We start from the raw sequence: 22,081 nt of genomic DNA, 5'->3' as shown, positions 1-22,081 counted from the left end.
AACATAATTTTTGAGGAAGAGCCTCTTACACTCTGATAATAAAAACTTGTCCATTCTGTCATTCTTTGTTCCTTTATACTGTTTTTCTTCTTATATGTTCCTTTTCTTGTGTCCCACTGTAATGTCAGCTCCTTGAGGGCAGAGAATATGTCTTGTTCTTTGTTGTATTCTGAGTTTAGACTAGGACCTGGTACATATTAGAGCTTTCATTTCATTCATACTTCGGTAAGATGTGACTTGGCTGTATGCCCTACCTATTGAATAGCCTTGCAATTCTGCTCTACTTTCTATGTAGTTTAAACGGGCCTTTAAAATTTTTTAAAGCACTTGACATAAATGCCATCCTTCGTGAAAAGTAAGGACTGCTGGAAAAGTTGCTAACTCCAAGAGTGGTAGGAATAAAGGAAGAATGTGTATCACGTAATTTCGTTGGTTTCTTTAGCCCTGCCCCTAGCACCTCTACACTTGGTCAAACCGGTTCAGATTCTTTCATCTTCAGTGGTATTCACAAATACTATATCCATTGTTAAGTTTCTACGGATCCAAAGGCAGCAGAATAATGACAAAATGCTGGAAGTTCTTTTCCATTCTACACTCACGATCTATCAGGAGATACTGAATTCACTCTGGCAGAGGTTAGGGGACACTCCACTAAAGCTTCTGAGATTTGGAATCAGAATGACCCTTCTATGATGAGATAGTTATACGGACTCCTGATGTGAAGATCTAAAGAGGACTACTGAGAATGGGAAATCTTCCTCTCCTTTTTATCTCACCCTCCTTTTACTGCTATAGAACTGTTATCAAGACTAAACTTGTAATTTTTAAAAAAAAAATATATATTTTATTGATTTTTTACAGAGAGGAAGAGAAAGGGATAGAGAGTTAGAAACAAAGATGAGACGGAATCATCGATCAGCTGCCTTTTGCACATCCCTACTGGGGATGCACATCCCTACTGGGGATGTGCCCACAACCAAGGTATATGCCCTTCAACGGAATCCGCAGGCCAATGCTCTATCCATTGAGCCAAACTGGTTTTGGCTAAACTTGTAACTTTTTAACTTGGAACTTAATCAAAAACTTGATTTTTCATTTTAGATGTTGCTCAGGGTGACTCAAAGTGAACAAATTGAGAATGTCGGAGTCACCTTTGATTTCCCTTTCTAGTAAATTATCAAGCCTACTGAAAAAAAAAATTCAATTTCTCTCTCCTTTTCACTTTTATTGCCCTAATCCTTCTTATTTACCATCACTCTATGCAACTTTAGGAACACCCAGTTTCATTTGGTGATCCTCCATTTAAAAAAAAGCATTACCATCAAGTTACCCAAACCCCAATGACTTCATGTTTAATGCTTATTCCTCAGCCTGGAGCTTAAGACATTCTAGAGTTTGAGTTCAACTCTTCTATTTTAGTCAGGTTGATGTACCCACCATCCTCTTAATATACTATTCAATCAACCCCTAGATTTTGTGATATTGCCTTTGTACAGGAGTTGATATTTTGAGGAGACTCACAGAATTATTAAAATCCTATACATTCTTAATGATCCAAATGAAATTTATTCCCTTCTAGATTTCTCCCTACCACTTTGTAGCTCCTTTCTTTAAACTTATATGAAACCCACTATCTCCCTCCATTTTATTAGGATCAAATTCCACCCTGAAATTTAACTGAATGCTTCATGATTCTATGCTGTGTGTATCAAATAAATAGTCCCTCATCTTATATCAAAGTCTCTTGAAGATTTTCCAATCTCATTTGCTCTTATTAACTCCCTAATTAAATTAACTCATAAGCATTTAAAAATTTTCTCACATCCTATATTATGGCCTAAATAGAATGACCTTTTTGTATTATCATATAATAATCTTAAGACATTACTTCTGCATATGAATAACAGCTGAATATTTTGGAGTAGACAGATGACAATTTTCTTCCTTGCTTTATTATTTTGTATTTCTGAACGATACTTCTGAACTCAAAGAACTTATGTGACTTCTTACCTCCAAATATACTAACATATTTATTTATAAATACTGGAAGAAAAATTAAAAGTATTAACAGACAATTCTGTGAAAATAGCCTAGAATTCATCTAATATTTTTAGACTTAATAAATTTCTATCTATAAAATCAGACTATATCTGGGTACTTCAGAAGTTGTAGCACCAACACTTAAAAACCAGCAGAAAGAGTTTCTGGGACCAGAATGCTCTGTAATGCTAAAGCCTATTTAAGTACTAAACACATGAGACCACGCAGGTGACCTGTATGGAGTATTAGTGATGCAAAACATCCATCTTCTAAGAGAAAAAAAAAAAAGTGCTGCTTACATGGAGGGAAGAGATACTGAGTAGTTAGGGGTGTTAGTATAGAGAAGCAGAGTCCAACCTAGTTCACATCAGGTCAAGTACTGAAGATAATTGGTCCAGAAAGGCAGTTACAACCAGTGCCAGATTTACAAACACCATCATGTTCAAATATAATAAGGACAAAAAGTAAATAAATACCATTTATTAAAAAACAGTTTGCCCAAGCTGAAACGTACTTGTTAGCATCGATCAGTCTGACTTTATTTTTTAAAGATCTTAAACATGTAATCAGGATAAAAAAAAAGTGCTAAAACTTAAAAAACCCATATGCTCACCTATATCTTATTGGACCACTTAATGTTTTTTAAGAAGTGGAATACTTTGTCTTAAATGTTTATATAGCTCACTAAAAACACTAGCCTCTAGTGAAGAGCATCACATATAAAAACCACAATGCCTTAAAAAAAAAAAGTACTCCTAAAAGAGAAACTCTAGTTTGAATATAGTAAGTTGAACCCAGAGATTCCCTTCCAATTATTCTTTAGAGAATCCTTCCAACCTGCAAACCTTTGCCCAGCAGGGTAATAAGAGAACTCTAATTGCTAAGTACTAAAATAAAATATTATTTATACTATTTCTCTAATTATCTACAGCTCCCTTTCTTCTCTTAGCAGTTGACAATTTAAGATGACTTGTTTTTATAAGCCCTACAGTATCAATATATTCCAATAATAAATGTATTATTCAATTTATTTTCCCCACATAATTAATATAAAACATCATTTCTCTATAAAGAAATTTAAAATATACATTCAACGTAACCACGTTACATTGATATTCAATCTGTTTTCTTCCGAGTTCATTTCTCTAGAAGGCCAGACCTTAAGGACTCCTGGAGTCTAGCAATGTTGGCGTCCAGGGCTGCGAGGCCGTTTCGGAAGTCTTGTTCGTCATGAGAGGTGAATGTTGACAAAGAAGAGAAGCTCCAGTCCGACGTCAAGTCAGAGTTGAAAAAGCTGCCATCGGAGACCGCGCAGCTCTTCACTTGAACGCGGCACGCAGCCCGCTCCCGCAGCGCCGCGGGGGCAGCGGGGATCTTGCCGATGGCTTCCTTTATTTTCCGGAGGAGCTGCTGGTCCTCCGTTTCAGCTGCTCTGGAAAGCTTCTCAGGGGCGCTGTCTGCCTCCCTTTTGGAAGGACAGACGCCCGGTGCGCACGGTTTGCTTTCTTTCTCTGAGACAGACCCACCGTGGCTGAGCGGCTGTTGTGGAGCCACACTGATCGGAGGCTGGGGGGATGATCTCGCAGACGGTGGTGATTTCCTTCTAGAAGAACTTCTAGCCAAGGGAATATAAATTGTATTATCCAGATTACACTCACCTTCTATTAGGGTCGGAATTTCGCTCTCCTCGTCAGAATCCTGTTTTGGAAGGCTGGAAATGATTCCAGGGGCCGATCCTTTCTCCCCTTTCCAGGTGTGACTGTGTTGAGGGCTTCTGGAAGGCAGGACGTTTTCAAAGGGCCTACCTGGCTCTATGTGTTCCTCATTGGGAACTGCAGAAAGTGGCTCTGAAGGTATGAAAGTGTGATCTGTTTGTAACTTATTTAAGTAGCTCATTATGGAAGTCTGAGCAGGGATTGGGTCATGCTGAGGTTGTTTGTCATAAATGTTCAGAAGTGACTTGGTAAGATTAGTCCCAGACTTGCAGCGAGCAGCGTCCATACTAAGATCTGAGAGAAGCTTTGCCATATTGCTCTGTAAAGTTCTGTTAAGAAGAATTTAGTACATTAATTAATGTTTTACCCATTTCTTACATTTTATATATATATATATAATGTTTAAAAGAAAGTATTTGAGGCAAGTGGCCTGGTTCTTAATATGGAGAAAAACAAAACAAACAAATAAAGCCCCACAAAATCATAGAATATGCTCCTTTCCAAAGAGTTAATTAAAATAACAAATTACAAAAGATTCTGGAGTGTATCAAATTTAATATTATTATATCCAAAAATAAAGACAGCATTTTTTTCTCTTAAGGTATGGAGATGCTTTATTCTTTTTTTTTTTTTTTTTAAATATATTTTATTGATTTTGTACAGAGAGGAAGGGAGAGAGAGAGAAAGCTAGAAACATTGATGAGGGAGAGTCATCGATCAGCTGCCTCTTGCACACCCCCTACTGGGGATATGCCCGCAACCAAGGTACATGCCCTTGACCAGAATCGAACCCGGGTCCCTTCAGTCCCCAAGCCGACGCTCTATCCATTGAGCCAAACCAGTCTCGGCAAGAGATGCTTTATTCTTGAGAAACATTGCAAAATAGTAACTATACTGTTATTTGGCAGTTGATCCTATTAGTAATAAAGTTATTTCTCTCAATTTCAAATATATATTTAAAGGACACTGGAGCAATACTTGTAAAAAAGGAAAATTATCTAGCACAAATCAGTATAAACAACAGCTAAGTACCAGGACAAGTGTGATTTAAGGAAAACCACACAGGGTTTGAAGTCAGACAGATATGGAATCAAATCCTAGCACTACCTAACCTTTCTGAAGCTCACGTACCTCAACTGCAAAATAAAAATGCCTACTACAGAATTACGATGAACATTAAATAAGATAAAATAATAAAATGTAAGGATAATGTGTTTAGCACAGTTTCGGGCTAAATATAATAGGTGTTCATGTATGGCAACTTTTATTAGTCCTATTAAAGCCATTTTGTACTAAGCCTTAGTCTATTTGAATTCAACCACATTTGTCCATATTGAAAAGAAACACACCAATTTTAAAAAGATACAAAGGACATCAATAGGTAATTTTAAAAGCTTGCAACCAGCCAATAAGCATGTTTTAAGAGTTCAATTTTTAATCAGAAAAATTAAAATTTTCTAAATGTGCTTTTTTTGGATTACCAAATTAACATAGTAAAATAAAAGCACCATTGTTAGAGAAGCCTGGAGCAGCAGGTACCATGAGTGTACACTGGTATAACTCTTCTGGAGAACACACTAGCAATTAATCAGAAGATCTATATATCCCACACTTTTGACTCACCAATTTGCACTTCTAGGAATTTGTCCTATTGATATAACTATATAAAAGAGGCTGCACCCAAAGATGTATTTACAAAGATATAATTTATAATTAAAAAAACAGAGGGATTGAACATCTTTATCTTCAAATACAGTAAATTATCGTATAACTGCATCATAACCATTTGCATTAATATTGTAAAGAATGAATATTGATGGGGAAATGTTCATTATATGAGGTTAAATTAAAAAGCAGGCCATAAGTAATATGCATATAATACTATTTTTATAAACAGTCACACACATCTAAATAAAACACTGAAAGGAAATCTCTATATTAAACAGCAGTGATTATATCTCTGAATACAGAATGAATGATTTTTTTTCCCTACAAAAGAAAAAAATTTATTTTTCCAACTTGGCTTACACTGTCAGGCTCTATTTTGAGTTCTGATTGCTTTTCAGATGGCAATGGCTCCTGCTATTTTTCTCACATCACTTCCAAGAATCTAATAAGCTATTATTAAAAGAAAAAAAAATGCTATAGGAACATATCTTTAAAGGAATGCTAAAATGAATAATAACCCCCTAATTAATTCAATCAGAACTATATACTGAAATTTCTATTTATTTTTGGAAAAGGAATACATAGTTATGATGAGGTTTCTTCCCAGACTTAAATAAAAATTTTATCTTTGCTGTGGACAAAATAGTGATCAAGAAAAAAAAGAAGAGACAATGACATTGTCTTAGTCTATGGAAATTAATGTCAACCATTAAGTTTCTGATGTATAAACAAAATGTGACACATTACTGTCTCTGAAATTAAAAGAAAAATCTCGGTAATTAAAGAAATTGGAATTTTAAGGCACCTAAAATAGCTACAAGGAGAAAATATTTGTGTTTGTATTACATGAAATACAGCTAAACCAGTGATATTTAACTTAGAAAACTGGGACAGTCCTAGCCGGTTTGGCTCAGTGGCTAGAGCATCAGCCTGCAGACTAAAAGGCCCCAGGTTCGATTCTCAAGGGCACATACCTTGTTTGCATGCTAGATCCCCAGCACTTGTGGGAGCACCTGTGGGAAGCAACCAATTAATGTGTCTCTCTCACATCCATGTTTCTCTCTGTGTCTCTCCCCCGCCCTTCCATTCTCTCTAAAAATCAATGAAAAAATATCTTTGGGTAAGGATTAATAAAAACAAACAAACAAACAATAAAAAAACACAACTGGCACATTTCACAACACATGCAAGGATCTTTCTTAACTAGTTATAAAAATACTAGTGACCAGGTGCACAGATTCATACACATTAAAAGGAAATTAATTAGAAGGTGGCTGGTGGGATGGGACTGGGCAAGATGGGCCAGACATGCCCTGGAGCCAACCTCCCGCAGTCCTTCCCTGGAGGGCTGCACCTTGGGTGGCACCATGGCTCAAAAGGCGTTTTCCGAGTGAGTGGGATCCCTCCAGCCGGTGGGGTCCCTTGGCCTGGCCTGCAGAGACTGGCCGAAACCGGCTCTCTGATATCCCCGAGAGGTCCCAGAGTGTGAGAGGGCACTTTGCAAAGTTGCTGTCGTACAGGGTGTGGAGCGCAAACAGAAGTGTGTGGTAAACCAGATTTGGGGCCAACAGTGCCCCAGCAACAACATAACCCACAGGCGAAGGTGGAGTCGTGCGGCCCCGTGATGAATTGGGCTCACTCCTCTCTGGTTGCGTCTGACCCCAAGAAGCTATTAGAATATTTACTATTACTGAAAATATATTAATAGTCCCCAACATTTTATTGGTTTTATATGTGTTATAGAAAAAATCTAAAAAATTGATAAAAATGGCCCAGCCAGCCTGGCTTAGTGGTTGAGCGTTGACCTATGAAGCAGGTGGTCATGAATTCAATTCCCGGTCAGGGCACATGCCCAGTTTCGAGTTTGGCCCCCCCAGTGAGGGGCATGCAGAAGGCAGCCAATCAATGATTCTTTGTCATCATTGATGTTTCTATCTCTCTATCCCTCTTCCTTCCTCTCTGAAATCAGTAAAAAATATATTTTAAAAAAATGATATAAATGTATTTCAAAACCTTTAATGTATTTAAGGTTGGAGAAAGAAGAGAGAGATGGTTTAGGGGGATATTTGTTTAGAACTTATATGTGTATCTTCTAGTTTCATTATCCCTCCCTAATAGTCTAAGAAAGGCCTTCAGAAATTTTGTGAAATCTCTTTTCTGAGAGATTCTTAAAAACACACATAAAAAGACATCATCTATCTGACTGAAGTGTATTATTGCAGAAACAAGAAACAAGGTAGATGAATGAGAAGATTTGTACTGCTAGATGTTGTTAGTTTACTTTTTAATGTCGAAGTACAAAGTAGTCACAGGAGCCTAGTATAGTACTGGAGATGTTCCTAATTAATTGAATTGCATAGGGTGTCACCAAACATATTACACATAACCAACATGGTAAATTTAGTTACAAGTAAGCTCCAAGACAGATTTTAAAATTGTTTTGATTTTTAATTTAAAGGACAAAATACATTGGCATCAATGAGTAATACGTACTTGCATTTTGAAGGTGTTAGTCAATCTTCAGAAAATGTATGAGTAGTACTAATCTTTATAAGACATTATGCTAAGCCAGCTCACAAATGATTCTATGATCATTTAAAGTTAATCTAATAGATGAGCTGGCAGGCAGGATCCATTCCAGCATAAAAATAAAAAGTCCTTGAAAACAGTGGAAAAAACTGGCAGGAAAATTTTTGAGAGTCTTAGGAAAAGGAGTACAAAACAACTGTGCAATAGTTTAGACAGCCTTTCCTAATAGCAGATAATACACGATATAAAAATGAGCTTTCTCAGTTCCTATGCTTCTGTGTTAGGGTAAATGTTAAGAGAAGACTCCATTTGTAAGTGAATCCTTTTTCATTCCTAATGAACACCAGAAAAGGCAGACTGTGTTATTTTTAAAGAATACATAGGGACAAAGGTAGAAAAATCTCTCAATAATGAGTCATTTTCTCTTCAAGAGAAACTAGCTGTTCTTTTCAAAGCAGTAAGCAAGGCTGAAGAGGGAATCCAAAATCTTGGCTAAGGTACAAACTTAGGCACCAACTAGCTGAGAAAGTCAGGTAAGTCCCTTCATTTCTTTGGGGTTCCATTTATGCTAATTTCTAGAATAATTATACTATCACTTACTCCACGTATGTTAAAGAGCTTTTAGTCCACTTTATCCTTTAAAAAATTACGTTATCTCTTTACAAAGCACTGGAATAAACATTTGCTTGATAATATGAATGTTTAGCAACTAAAGTGATTAAAGGTTTTTGTGTGTTTTTCACACATATAGATTTGAAACAAAATATATAATTAATGTTTGTTGAATAAATGAATTAGCAATGAATCCATCCATCTATCTCTCAGATTAAAAAATGCTAAGGTTTACTTAGACTACATTAGCATGGAATTGTTATAAGGAATAAACTATTTTATCTAACGCCATGACATATGCAAGAGTGAAAGAAAACATGGCGGTTTAATTTGCCCTGACCAGGTGATTCAGTTGGTTGGAGCTTCGTCCCCTGTACCAAAAGGTTATAGGATTGATTCCAGGTCAGGGCACATATACATCCCTGGTCGGGGCATATAAAGGCATGTCAATAAAGGCATATCCTTGAGTGAGGATTATTAAAAATAAAATAAAGACAGCTCTAGTTGGTTTGGCTCAGTAGATAGAGCGTTGGCCTACAGACTGAAGGGTCCCGAGTTCAATTCTGGTCAAGGGCATGTGACCAGGTTACAGGCTCAATCCCCAGTAGGGGGCATGAAGGAGGCAGCTGATCAATGATTCTCTCTCATCATTGATGTTTCTATCTCCCTCTCCCTCTTCCTTCTTCTCTGAAGTGTGTGTGTGTGTGTGTGTGTGTGTGTATATATATATATATATACAGAAGTGGGGGGAAAAAGTCCCTGCGTCTTATGGTCCAAATATAGCCTACACATATACTGTAAAAAAAAAAGTTTTTTTACTTGCCCGGCTCTGTGTGGTCTCTGTGTGCTTGCCCAGCTCTAAAATGGTTCTAAATGCTGCTGTTTACTTTACAGGGTTGATTACATGTATTTATGACTGTGATGTTGGGTTTTAATGCACATAAAATATTTTAGGACACTATTTGTTTCAGAATCTTTTTTTCTTCATTTCCCTTCTCTAAAAACTGGTGCGTCTTATGGTCCGGTGCGTCTTATGGTCCGAAAAATACGGGTGTGTGTGTGTGTGTGTGTGTGTGTGTGTGTGTGTATATAAAACATGGCTAGGTATCAAGAAATGATAGTCTCAGCTCTGTCATTAAGTTTCTATTGATATTTAACTTGCATGATACTAGTTCTCCCATCTATAAAACTGCAGATATTAAAATCTTCCTTCCAGAGTTGAGGACAAAGAAAACAATAAATATGGGGGAGAGAGAACTTAAAAAGAAATCAAAGTACTTTATAAATAAAAGATAATAACTTCTGATTTCATTCCCATAAATGATCTGGATTTTGTGGTATAAAGAAAAAATTGTTAGGCCCTGGCTGGGTAGCTCAGTTGGCTGGAGCATCATCCCAATATGTCAAGGTTGTGGGTTCAATCCCCAGTGAGGACACATACAAGAATCAACCAATGAATGCATAAATAAGTGGAACAACAAATCCATGTTTTTCTTTCTCTCTATTTCTCTCTCTTTCTCCCCCTTCCTCTCTAAAATCAATCAGTAAATGAAAATTTTAAAGAAATTGTGAGAAAAGAACACTCTCCAGGAACCAAATCTTCTTCATGTTTTACTTGTGGCTAAGGATCAAGCGCCTTAGAGTGGCAGAGACGCTCCCAGTGACACCTAAGCAACCACTCATCAACCTTGACCATGCTCAGTTGCTGTTCTGTCTTCTAAAAGTAAACAACTTAGTGGTTTTCAGTATTTTATAGAGTTGAACAACCATCACCTCTTTTGAATTTCAGAACATTTTTATCACCTTAAATAGGAATTCTATACCCACTAGCAGTCACTCTCTACTCTTCCCCTCTTTCCTTAGCCCTGACCAATCATTTGACTACTATTTCCATGAGTTTGTCTATTCTACACATTTCATATAAATGGAATCATAGGATACAATGGCCTTTGTGATTGGCTTCTTTATACCATAAATACTTGATTATAACAGATTTTTCACCCCAAAAGAATCCTTCGAAGAGATGTTACTTCTTTGGAAACCTTATACAGACTTTCATAAGAAGATAAAATTTCTCAATTATTTTGAACAAGAGCGGTATAGGCCAACATTTTAGAAACACTGATGAAAACCTGATTAATTATAATACTACATGGATACAAGAAATATCTTTTGCTTTTCCCTTTGTTAAATAAAGTTTGAATCGAAGTTATTCTTTGAAATATAAATGTGGACAAAAGGCAGTATTTCTATGCTAACATAGCTTATAAAAGTCATTTCAAATGTTTACAAAACTAAATTAATAAGTTAAATATTATATATAATATTTAACTTATTAATTTATAAGTTAAATTATATATATGTGTAATTACTATTTCATCTAATTTCTTAAAAGTTTATAATAAAAATGTTCCTTCATTTGAAATACAAAGGAGATTGTTTTATATTCAGGATTGTTTTATATTTGAAATTATGAACTTCTAGGATCATTCAAAGAGATGTTCAGATCTAAGGATATTCAGGTATAAAATAATGGACTTCTCTTCTGGGATTTTAAAAAGTAGTTGAAAATCCAATCCAAAGCTAAATGTTGAAAGAGAAAATTAAACTTTCTAAGTATCTATACTAATTAAAGGGTAATACGTTAATTAGACTAGATGTCTTCCAAACGTCCTTCATGAAAAAGACAGGGGCATGGCCAGCCTGCAAACCACCCTTGGCCCCTTGCCCAGGCCAGCCCACCCACCAGTAGGGACCCCCACCCCGATGGTTGCATGGCCAGCCTAAAATTCCCCTGCAGCCCTTTGCCCAGGCTGGCCCAGCCCCCAGTGGGAACCCCCACTCCTATCGGGGGGTCCTCTGACCCCTTGCCCAGGCTGACCCCACTTCCCACTGGGGACCCTCTACCCTGATTGGGAGCCTCGCTGGCCTGCAAACCACCTGTGGCCCCTCGCCTAGGCTGGCCCCACCCTAATCGGGGCCCCCACCTATGCACCAGGCCTCTATCCTACATAATAAAAGGTTAATATGCAAATTGACTCTAACAGCAGAATGACCAGAATGACTGCTGGACCAGTCACAAAGAGGCGTACTGGCCACCTCTTGGTCCCTTTCCCCAGCTGGCAAGCTCAAATCACCTGATGGCCACCTGCTGCAGGGGCAGGCCTGGTGAGCTGGTAGGAACAGCTGACCTCTCGGTCTCTTCCCCCAGCTGTCAGGCACCGATCACCTGATGACAAATGGGGACCTGGGGGTGTGTAGCAGTGGGGGCAGGGCCGACTGTGGGCAGCTGGGAAGATGGCCCTGATCTCAGGCCAGGCCTAGGGACTATACCCAGGCACAAATTTCGTGCGCCATGTCTCTAGTATATTATATAAAATTGAGGTGATTTTATTGAGTAAAGACTTGTTCAGGTACATAGGAATCTTAAGGGTAGGTGCCAACTTTCATTTTACTGATGAATGGGACTCAAAGAGGCTAATGACTTACCCATCATCATATGGCAGGAAGGATACTGTGCTAACTGCTTCTCCTCAGTTATTTCTTTGTCCTCCCATCAACCCTACTCATGTCCCCACTTTACAACTTGCTCAAAGTCATAGAGCTAAGACATATAGCGAGGGTTCCACTCAGGTCTCTCTAGCTTTAGAGTCAGAATGCTCCTGACCATTTTGCTAAATAAGTCTTTAGCTCCTCATCAGAGCCCTTTTACTGGAATCAGGTGGTTTAAAAAAACATTTGCCAGGTTTCAAATTCTAAACTAATTGATTTGAAACAGAAAAGTAAACATTAGAAGTTAGCAAAAAAAATTAACAAAATAAGGGAAAGAGAACAGGTCTAAAATTATTTTAAAGTTCATAGATATATCTATTAAAAGGAGTAAGTTATTCACGTTTCAATATTACCTGGTTAAGTCTCTCAGTCGAGTCACCTCGGCGTCACGCTGACGTAATGTGATTCCCAATATCTGCTTTTCCTTTTCAACAGCCTCTAACTTAAACCGGCAGCTTTTCACATCGGCCAAGGCTTCCTCTAATTCTAAAACAACAAATAAGTTTCAGTTTCCTTATTCCTTTATTAAAATGTGACCATAACTACAGCTCAAATACATACCAATTTTTATTCTGGTTGTCTCAATGTCAAATTGCTGTTTATTTTCAAGTATAGTTTCATCTTTTTCTTTAAATATACCAGCAAATCTTTTGTTCTCATCTTTCTGATTTTCAATCACTTTTAAAAGCTCTTCATTTTTACTCTGTAGTAATTCCTGGCTCTTTAGTGATTCCTGTAATTGATTTTGAAGTGACTTATTCAATGATTGAAGGGAAAACACTGTAAGACAAAACAGATCAAATAATTGTTTCCCCAATTTAAAAAGCACAAACTTGGCCTGGTGGGTGTGGATTGATTCAGTCGTTGAGCATTGACCTCTGAACCAAGTGGTCACAGTTTGATTTCCCATCAGGGCACATGCCAGGGTTGGGGGCTCTATCCATAGTAGGGGGCGCAGGAGGCAACTGATCAATGATTCTCTTTCATCGTTGACATTTCTATCTCTCTCTCTCCCTTCCTCTCTGAAATCAATAAAAAAAAAAATTTTAAACATAAAAAGTATAAACCTGGAAAAGAGTTACATTTAAAAAAGAAAAGGCTTAGAATATATTGGTTTTACTTAAAAATTGCACACTTGAGCAGTTCTGTGTTAATACTAAATTATTTTGTTGTTTTTAAGTTGTTTGGCAGAAGTCATGCCTTTCCTTTCAAATAGTTATTTTGGGCATTAAAACATTTTTTTTTAAAACACTTACTCAAGGACATGCTTAGAGAGAGAAAGGGAGAGAGAGAGAGACACTGATTGAGTGAGAAATATCGACCAGCTGCCTTCCATATGCTCCCCAATTGGGGATCAAACCTGCAACCCAGGATGTGCCCTGACCAGGAATTGAACCAGCAACCTTTCAGTGCCTGGGACAATGCTCAACCAACTGAGCACTCCGGGTGGGCCTTTTAATTAGTTTTCTTTCTTTCTTTTAAAAAAAATATATATTTTATTGATTTTTTACAGAGAGGAAGAGAGAGAGATAGAGAGTTAGAAACATCGATGAGAGTCATCGATCAGCTGTCTCTTGCACACCCCTTACTGGGGATGAGCCTGCAGCCAAGGTACATGCCCTTGACTGGAATCGAACCTGGGACCTTTCAGTCCGCAGGCCGACGCTCTATCCACTGAGCCAAACCGGTTTCGGCTTTATTAGCTTTCTTAATGAAAGATTAATACACAATTTTAAAAAAAATTCACACACCTTATATTACCAATGATAATCATGATTCTCAGTGAAAAGTCTCCCTCCCGCCCCCCTTCCTTTATTCCCTGAAAGAGGCAATCACTATTAACTTCGGTATCTTTCTAGAAAATGCTTTTTCATAAAATAAATACAGCATGTTCCAAAAACATATATACACACTTCAACAGCTTATAAATCAATTGATGTTTCTTCTCAGCCAGAATAAGCTTTGAGCAAAGGAAATTCATCCTAAAATGCTACTGGAAATTTGAAATGCATTGAAGTACAAACACTGCCTTTTGGGGGGGGGGGGAACACCCTGTATCCCAAAAAAATGTATACACACTTTAGCAGCTGGTAACTCACTTAATTTCCACTTCTTTTCAGGGTTAGCTGATTTGAAATAATGGGCGAAGCCAAACTAAGTTTTGAACAAAAAAAAATTTATCCACTAGACTTTTTAATGGGGATACATAAAAGATAAAGTTTATGGTACAAAACAGCAACAGCTGCTGAATTGAGAGTGCACAATACTGAAAGAAATGATTCTTGATGTTTGCAAACTTATTCATTTCTGTACATTCTTTTAAACTTTGAAAATTAACTGTATGTTACTAAACACTAACTTTATAATCATACAAAGTATTGTATATATTATTTTTGGGACAATCTATATTTAAACACAATGAATCACATTATAATACAGCAATAGTTTCTAATCTTGCTCCCCCCCCATAAGATTTTATATATTTTCATAGAGCTATCACATTCCTTTTAAAATATCTTTTTATTGATTTCAGAGAGAAAAGGAGAGGGAGAGAGAGAGAGAAACATCAATGATGAGGGAGATTCATTGACTGGCTACCTCCTTGCACAGCCCCTACTGGGGATTGAGCACATAGCCTGGGCATGTGCCCTGACCTGGAATCCAATCGTGACTTCCTAGTTGATATGTCCACGCTCAACCACTGAGCCAAACAGGCCAGGCTATCACATTCCTTTTAATGGCTATAAAAATATATGACACTACTTACTTAAAAAAAAAAATGCAGCCTTAAGTGAAGGCTTATTTTGTTTGAGGCACTGTAATAGAATCTGGGTGTGCAGTGGTGAATAAGAGACAAGGTCCATGCTCTCAGGGACCTGGTAACAAGCAGGTAATATAAATAGCATAAAATGCTCTCAAGGAAACAAGTAAATGCATAGAGAATAAAAAGAGATAAGCTACTGAGAATGGAAACCACTTACTATATATACTCACATTCCCCCTTCCATCCTTCCTAAACCTATCATTTATTTAGAGTAGGATTCAAATGATCTTTTCCAAAATTACACTGGTGAAGTTGAACACATTTATAAGGTGTGTATTCTGTTAGAAGAACTAATACCTATCCTCCTCAAACTATTCCAAAATATCCAAGAGGAAGAAGCATTTATAAGCTCTTTTTATGAGGCCAGCATTATCCTAATTCCAAAACCAGAGAAAGACACTACAAAAAAGATTACAGGCTAATATCCCTGATGAACATAGATGCAAAAATCCTCAACAAAATATTATCAAATTGGATCTAGCAATACATTAAAAAGATCATACACGATGACCAAGTGGGACTTATTCCATGAATGCAAGGATGGTTTAATATTAAAAAAATCAATAAATATGACATATCCCATAAACAAAATGAAGGATAAAAAGCATAGAATCATATCAATAGATGCAGGAAAAGCATTTGACAATATCAAGCATCCCTATTTGATAAAAGCTCTAAGCAAAGAAGGAATAGTCAATCATATCTCAACTTAATAAAGGTCATATATGACAAATCTACAGCCAATATCATACTTAATGGGCAAAACTAAAAGTGTTCCCTTAAGTTCAGAAACAAGACATGGATGTCTGCTTTCACCACTCTTATTCAACATTAGAGGCCCAGTCCATGAAAATTCATGCACTCGGAGTGGGGTGCCCTCACCCCAGCCTGTGCCTCTCGCATTCCGGGACTCCTTGGGGGATTGGGCCTAAGCTGGCAGTCATACATCTTTCTGGCAGCCTGGGAGCCCGTCAAGAGTGAGCCTAAGCCATTCGGACACCCTTAGCACTGCCGCAAAGGAGGGAGAGGCTCCCGCCACTGCCACTGCACTGGCCAGCCATGAGCCAGCTTTTGGCTGAGTTGCACTCCCCCTGTGGAAGCACACTGACCACCAGGGGGCAGCTCCAGCACTGAGCTTCTGCCCCTGGTGGTCAGTGAGCATCATAGCGACCTGTTGTTCCCAGTCATTCCCGCCATTGGGGTCAATTTGCATATTACCTTTTATTCTATAGGATAGTACTAGAAGTCCTAGCCACAGTGATCCGAAAAGAAGAAATAAAAGGCATCCAAATTGGAAAGGAGGAAATACAATTGTTCACTATTCACAGATGACATGATATTGTACATAGAACACCCTAAAGATTTCACTGAAAAACAGCTAGGTTTTTATAAATTTTGCAAGTAGCAAGATGCAAAATTTACACCGGGAAATCAATGGCATTTTTGCACACTAACTAGAAGCCTGATGCACAAATTTGTACATGGGTGGGGTCCCCTTAGTCTGGCTGGCGATCAGGGCAGAATGGGACTGCGGGAGGTTGGCCTGGGGGAAGTTGCCCGGCCAGCCATAGGGAAGGTTTGCAGGAGGTTGGTCAGCCAAGGAAAGGAGCTGTGGGAGATTGGCTGGTAGGGGTAAGGGGTATGGGAGGTTTGTTGGCCGGCTTAGCTGAGGGGCCATGAGAGGGGCTGGGGAACTGCCCTGATCATCAGGGGATAGCTCCTGCATTGAGTGCACTGCCCCCTTGTGGTCAGTGCATGTCATAGGGACTGGTAGACTAGTTTGGTCATTTGGTCACTTAGGCTTTTATATATGGAGACAATGAATTCTCAGGAAGAGAACTGAAAAACCAATCCCACTCTAGCTGGATTGCTCAGTGGATAGTGTCAGCCTGCGAACTGAAGGGGCCTGGGTTCAATTTCAGTCAAGGGCACATACATGCCTGGGTTGCAGGTTTGATCCTCAATAGGGTTTGTGCAGAAGGCAGCTGATCAATGATTCTCATCATTGATGTTTCTATCTCTCTCTCCCTCTTCCTTCCTCTCTGAAATCAATAAAAATATAGTAGGGGGAAAAAATTCCATTTGTCATTACAACAAAAGAAATAAACTGAAATAAGGAGGTAAAAGAACTATACTCAGAAAATTATACAACATTAAAAAAGGAAATAAAAAAATAAAAATAAAAAAGGAAATAGAGGAAGATATAAACAAGTGGCAGCATACACTATGTTCACGGATTGGAAGAATTAACATCATTAAAATGTCCATATTACCCAAAGCAATCTATAGATTCAATGCAGTCCCTATAAAAACACCAATGGCATCTGGCCTCTGTAGCTCAGTGGATGAGCATTGAAGTATAAACCAGAAGGTCACAGTTCAATTCCGGTCAGGGCACATGCCTGGGTTGAGGGCTCGATCCCCAGTGTAGGGTATGCAAGAGGTCAATGATTCTCTCTTATCATTAATGTTCCTCTCTCCCCCTTCCTCTCTGCAGGGAAATAAAAAAAATAGTTTTTTAAAAAAGGCACATTTCACAGATCTAAAACAAATATTCCAAAAGTTTATATGGAACCAAAAAAAGACCTTGAATAGCCTCAGCAATCTTGAAAAAGAAAAACAAGATAGGAGGGATCACAATATCGTATATCAAACTATGCTACAAACTCATTGTAATCAAAACAGTCTGGTACTGGCAAAAGAACAGTCATATAGACAAACAGAATAGGACAGAGACCCCAGAAATTGACCCATGGCAATCTGCTTAATTAATATTTGAGAAAAGAGGTAATAATAGCATACAATGGAGTAAAGATAGCCTCTTCAATAAATGCTGTTGGAAAAATTGAACAGGTACATGTAAAAAAAATGAAACTACCCTACCAACTTACACCATACAAAAGAATAAACTTAAAATGGATAAAAGACTTAAACATAAGTCTTTTTGACAAAGCCATAAAAGTCCTAGAAGAAAATATAGGCAGTAAAATCTTATACATCTTACATAGTAGTATTCTCACCAATACATCTCTTAAGGCAAGGGAAATAAAGAAAAAACTAAACAAATGGAACTATATTAAAGTAAAAATCTTCTGCACAGCAGAAGAAACATCAACAAAATAAAAAATAAACCCATTATATGGGAGAACATATTCGCCAGTGATATATCTGATAAGGAATTGATTTCCAAAATATACAAAGAACTCATATAACTCAACACCAGAAAGACAAACAACCTAATTAAAAAACGGGAAAAGGACCTGAATAGACTCTTCTCCAAAGAGGACATCCAGATAGCTAACAGACAAGAAATAATGCTCAATTTCACTAGTCATCAGAGACATGCAAATTAAAACTACAATGAGGTATCACCACATATCTGCCAGAATGGCTACCATCATTAAAAAAAACAGGTTCTGGTAAGAATGTGGAGAAAAGGGAACTCTAGTACACTACTAGTAGGAATGCAAACTGGCACAGCCACTCAAAAAATTAAAAATGGAACTGCCGTATGACCCAGCAATCCTACTTCTGAAAATGTATCCCAAGAACCCCAAAACACAAATCAAAAAGAATATATGCACCCCTATGTTCATAGCAGGGTTTATTTACAATAGCTAAGATCTGAAAACAGCCCAAGTGCCCATCAGTAAATGAATGGATAAAAAAGCTGTGGTACATTTACACAATAGAAGACTATACAGCTGCGGGGTGGGGGGGGGGGGGTGGGGGGAAGGGCAGGGGAGCTCTGCCCACAGTGCAGCTCAGCAGCTGAACATCGACCCCATTCCATTCCTGTTCAAGGCACATGCCCAGGTTATATGCTCAATCCCCAGTGGGGATCATGCAGGAGTTGGCCGATAAATGATTCTTTCTCATTGATTTTTCTATTCCTCTCTCTGTCTCCCTTCCTCTCTCTGAAATCAACACACACACACACACACACACACACACACACACACACACACCTCTTATCCTTTGAGATAGCTTGATGGAGCTGGAGACTTTTATGCTAAGCAGTTAGAGAAATACAAATATCACATAATCTCACTTATGTGTGGAATAAACAACAATAAAACCTGACAAACTAAATACCGTATTTTTCGGACCATAAGACGCACCAGTTTTTAGAGAAGGGAAATGAAGAAAAAAAGATTCTGAAACAAATAGTGTCCTAAAATATTTTATGTGCATTAAAACCCAACATCACAGTCATAAACACATGTAATCAACCCTGTAAAGTAAACAGCAGCATTTAGAACCATTTTAGAGCCGGGCAAGCACACAGAGACCACACAGAGCCGGGCAAGTAAAAAAACTTTTTTTTTACAGTATATGTGTAGGCTATATTTGGACCATAAGACGCAGGGACTTTTTCCCCCCACTTCTGGGGGGGGAAAAGTGCGTCTTATGGTCCAAAAAATACGGTAGGTTCAGAGACATGGATACATGGAACAGAATGACAGATTTCAATGGTGAGGGAAGTGGAGGGTCGAAAAAAGATTATTCAAAGAACATATATGCATGAATGCATAACCCATGGACACAAACATTAGTGTGGGGAAGGCTTGGGATGGAGTGGAGGTTGGGTGGAGGGAAGCAAAAAGGGAGAAGTTGGGAGACATCTGTGATACTGTCAACAACAACAACAACAACAACAACAACAACAAAAATCAGTAAAAATGTATCCTTGCCTGGCCGGTGTGGCTCAGTGAGCATTGACCTATGAATCAGGAGGATTCTCTCTCATCACTGATGTTTCTCTCTCTCCTTCTCCCTTCTCTCTGAAATCAATAAAAACATATTTAAATAAGCACATACAAAAAACATATACTTGGGTGAGGATTAAAAAAGAGTAAGTCTACTTACAACAAAAAAATTAAGAAAGCTCAATTTTTATCAATATTTCCAGAGCCACAAGGAATTTACCTTGAGTTCTTAAAGTTCCTTTTGTTGTTGTTTTTAATCTTCACCAGAGGATATTTTTCCATTGCTTTTTCAGAAGAGTGGAAGGGAGGGAGGGACACAGAGAGAAACAAAGATGTGAGAAAGACCCATTGACTGGTTGCCTCTCAGCATGAACCTGCAACCCAGGTACATGCCCTTGACTGGGAATCTAACCTACAACTCTTTGGTATATAGGCCAACTCTATAACCACTAAGCAACACCGGCAAGGGCAGTTCTTAAAGTTCTTTTACCTACATTCAAGGTTGCATTCCTGAGAACCATATGTCTTTTTACTTTTTCCTTGTTCTCTAAGTTGCTGGTTCAAAATTCTCAATTGCCTAAAGGAAATAATGAAAAAATATGAATATAAATGCAAGAACCTCACGCTCATTTAACAGTGTACACTTGACAGCCTATTAAAAACGGTAACACAAACAGTGGTACCCAAAGAGAGCAGAAGTCCCTATCATCCCCAAAAGAAAAAAGCACACCAAAAAAAAACCCAACAAAACCACACTATTACCATTATTTGGAGGCCTGAGATTAAAAGGTTAACTTCTGATTTTTACCTCTTTACTTCTTAAATTCTTTTATTTTTAATTATTTCCTTGTTTTCCCTCTTTTATTTCCTATTTCTTCTTCTTCTATCTTCTCTGCATTTTCACTACTACAGCAATGATCTAGTTTATAACATATCTGTCAAACTATGTACTAGAATACCTACAGGTTTGACTGCTATCAGATATCTGGTTAGTTTGCCACATACTGAAAAAATTGGGAAACTTATCTGTGCTTTTAATAATTTCTTTGTTGGATGGAGAAATTAATGGCCTGTTTAAATAAAGAGAATGCTAATAAGCAGCAACTTTGCCCTACAAATGAACATCACACTATGTACAACTGCTTCACAAATATGAACATATGGAGGGAACTACAAGTGTTTTGCTTATAAGAAGTTAACATTAAAGGTTATCTGTAGTATCTTTCCAGAATTACTTACCTGAAAGTATTCTGGATTATTTATTTTTGTCAATGAATCACATCATGTATTTGTGTTAATTCCAAACAGATTAAAGAACGAAACATAAAATATACAACAAACAAAACCAACTATACAAGTTTTAGAAAGAAAGCTATAACATTTTGAAGTGAGGAAGGCATTCCTAACAAGACTCAAAATCTAGCAACCATAAAGGGAAAGAATAAAAGATTTAACTATGTCAAAATTAGAAACTTAAAAAAAATATATATATATGTATATATATATATATATATATATATATGTATATATATATATATATATATATATATATATATATATATATATATATATATATATTGATTTCAGAGAGGAAAGGAGAGGGAGAGAGAGATAGAAACAGCAATGATAATAGATAATTGCTTGGCTGCCTTCTGCACAGTAGGGGTACTGGGGATCAAGCCTGCAAACCAGCCATGGAAAGATCTCCAAGATACATTATGAAGTGAAAAATACCTTCCACATATATCACAAACAAGAGGTCCATACATTTAACAAGCTCCTGCAAATCAGTAAGAAAGCTTAAAAAAGTGATCAAGGATAAGAATGGGTAATTCACACAGGTCTATTTCATAGTGAAAAATGCTCAGCCTCACTAATATGAAGAAATGCAGGTTTAAAACAGAAGCTAGGGCCCTGGCTGGTGTGGCTCTATTGGTTTGAGTGTTGTCCCATGCACCAAAACATGGCCAGTTCAATTCTTGGTCAGGGCTCAAAGCTAGATTGCGGGTACGATCCCAGGTCAGGGTGCGTGCAGGAGACAATCGATCAATGTTTCATTCCCTCTCCCTTCTTCTCTCTAAAATAAATAAAAACATAGTAAAAAAAAAAAAAAAAAAAAAACACAACCAGGAGATATTTTATGGTCACAAGATTGGTCAAAACAAAAGGAAATAACATTATTTGTTGGTGAGGAAAACATGGTATAGGGAAATGAATTATCTCAATTGGTGGTATAATAACCATTTTGGCAACAAAATGTAAACGGTTTCATAATCTTCAACAAAACAATTCTAAGTAAACTAGTGTCAGAAATAGCTGTACATGTGCAAAACTTCTACAATCTTATAAATACATATAAGGATGTTCACAACAGCAGTATTTAATACTGAGAAGTTGGAAATAACTGAAAATGGTACAAAAATTATTGTATA

The 22,081-nt window shown here is 37.5% G+C and overlaps 1 protein-coding gene across 2 annotated transcripts in view; it reads right to left on the bottom strand.

The window, feature by feature from the left end:
- Nucleotides 1-313: 313 nt before the first annotated feature.
- The window catches only part of CCDC14 (coiled-coil domain containing 14), a 52,594-nt gene continuing 30,826 nt past the window's right edge, over nucleotides 314-22,081 (bottom strand). Inside the window, exons 10-14 of one of the 2 annotated variants that reach the window (XR_014793877.1) lie at nucleotides 20,144-20,226; nucleotides 12,678-12,896; nucleotides 12,470-12,602; nucleotides 2,475-4,084; nucleotides 314-1,684 (exon numbers count right to left, since the gene is read on the bottom strand). Coding sequence is in view for 1 of the 2 variants with exons in the window: in XM_084871549.1 (XP_084727675.1) it covers nucleotides 3,178-4,084; nucleotides 12,470-12,602; nucleotides 12,678-12,896; nucleotides 20,144-20,226 (1,342 nt within the window). In the remaining variant the exon portion in view is untranslated. Of the gene's footprint in view, nucleotides 1,685-2,018; nucleotides 4,085-12,469; nucleotides 12,603-12,677; nucleotides 12,897-20,143; nucleotides 20,227-22,081 lie in introns of those variants that run through there. The other variant, XM_084871549.1, reaches the window with a different exon arrangement.

Source organism: Pipistrellus hanaki (assembly GCF_964339955.1).
Source record: "Pipistrellus hanaki genome assembly, chromosome: 2".
NCBI lineage: Eukaryota > Metazoa > Chordata > Mammalia > Chiroptera > Vespertilionidae > Pipistrellus > Pipistrellus hanaki.
Note: the sequence above shows the minus strand (reverse complement) of the source record. Positions and strands in the feature narration are given on the sequence as shown.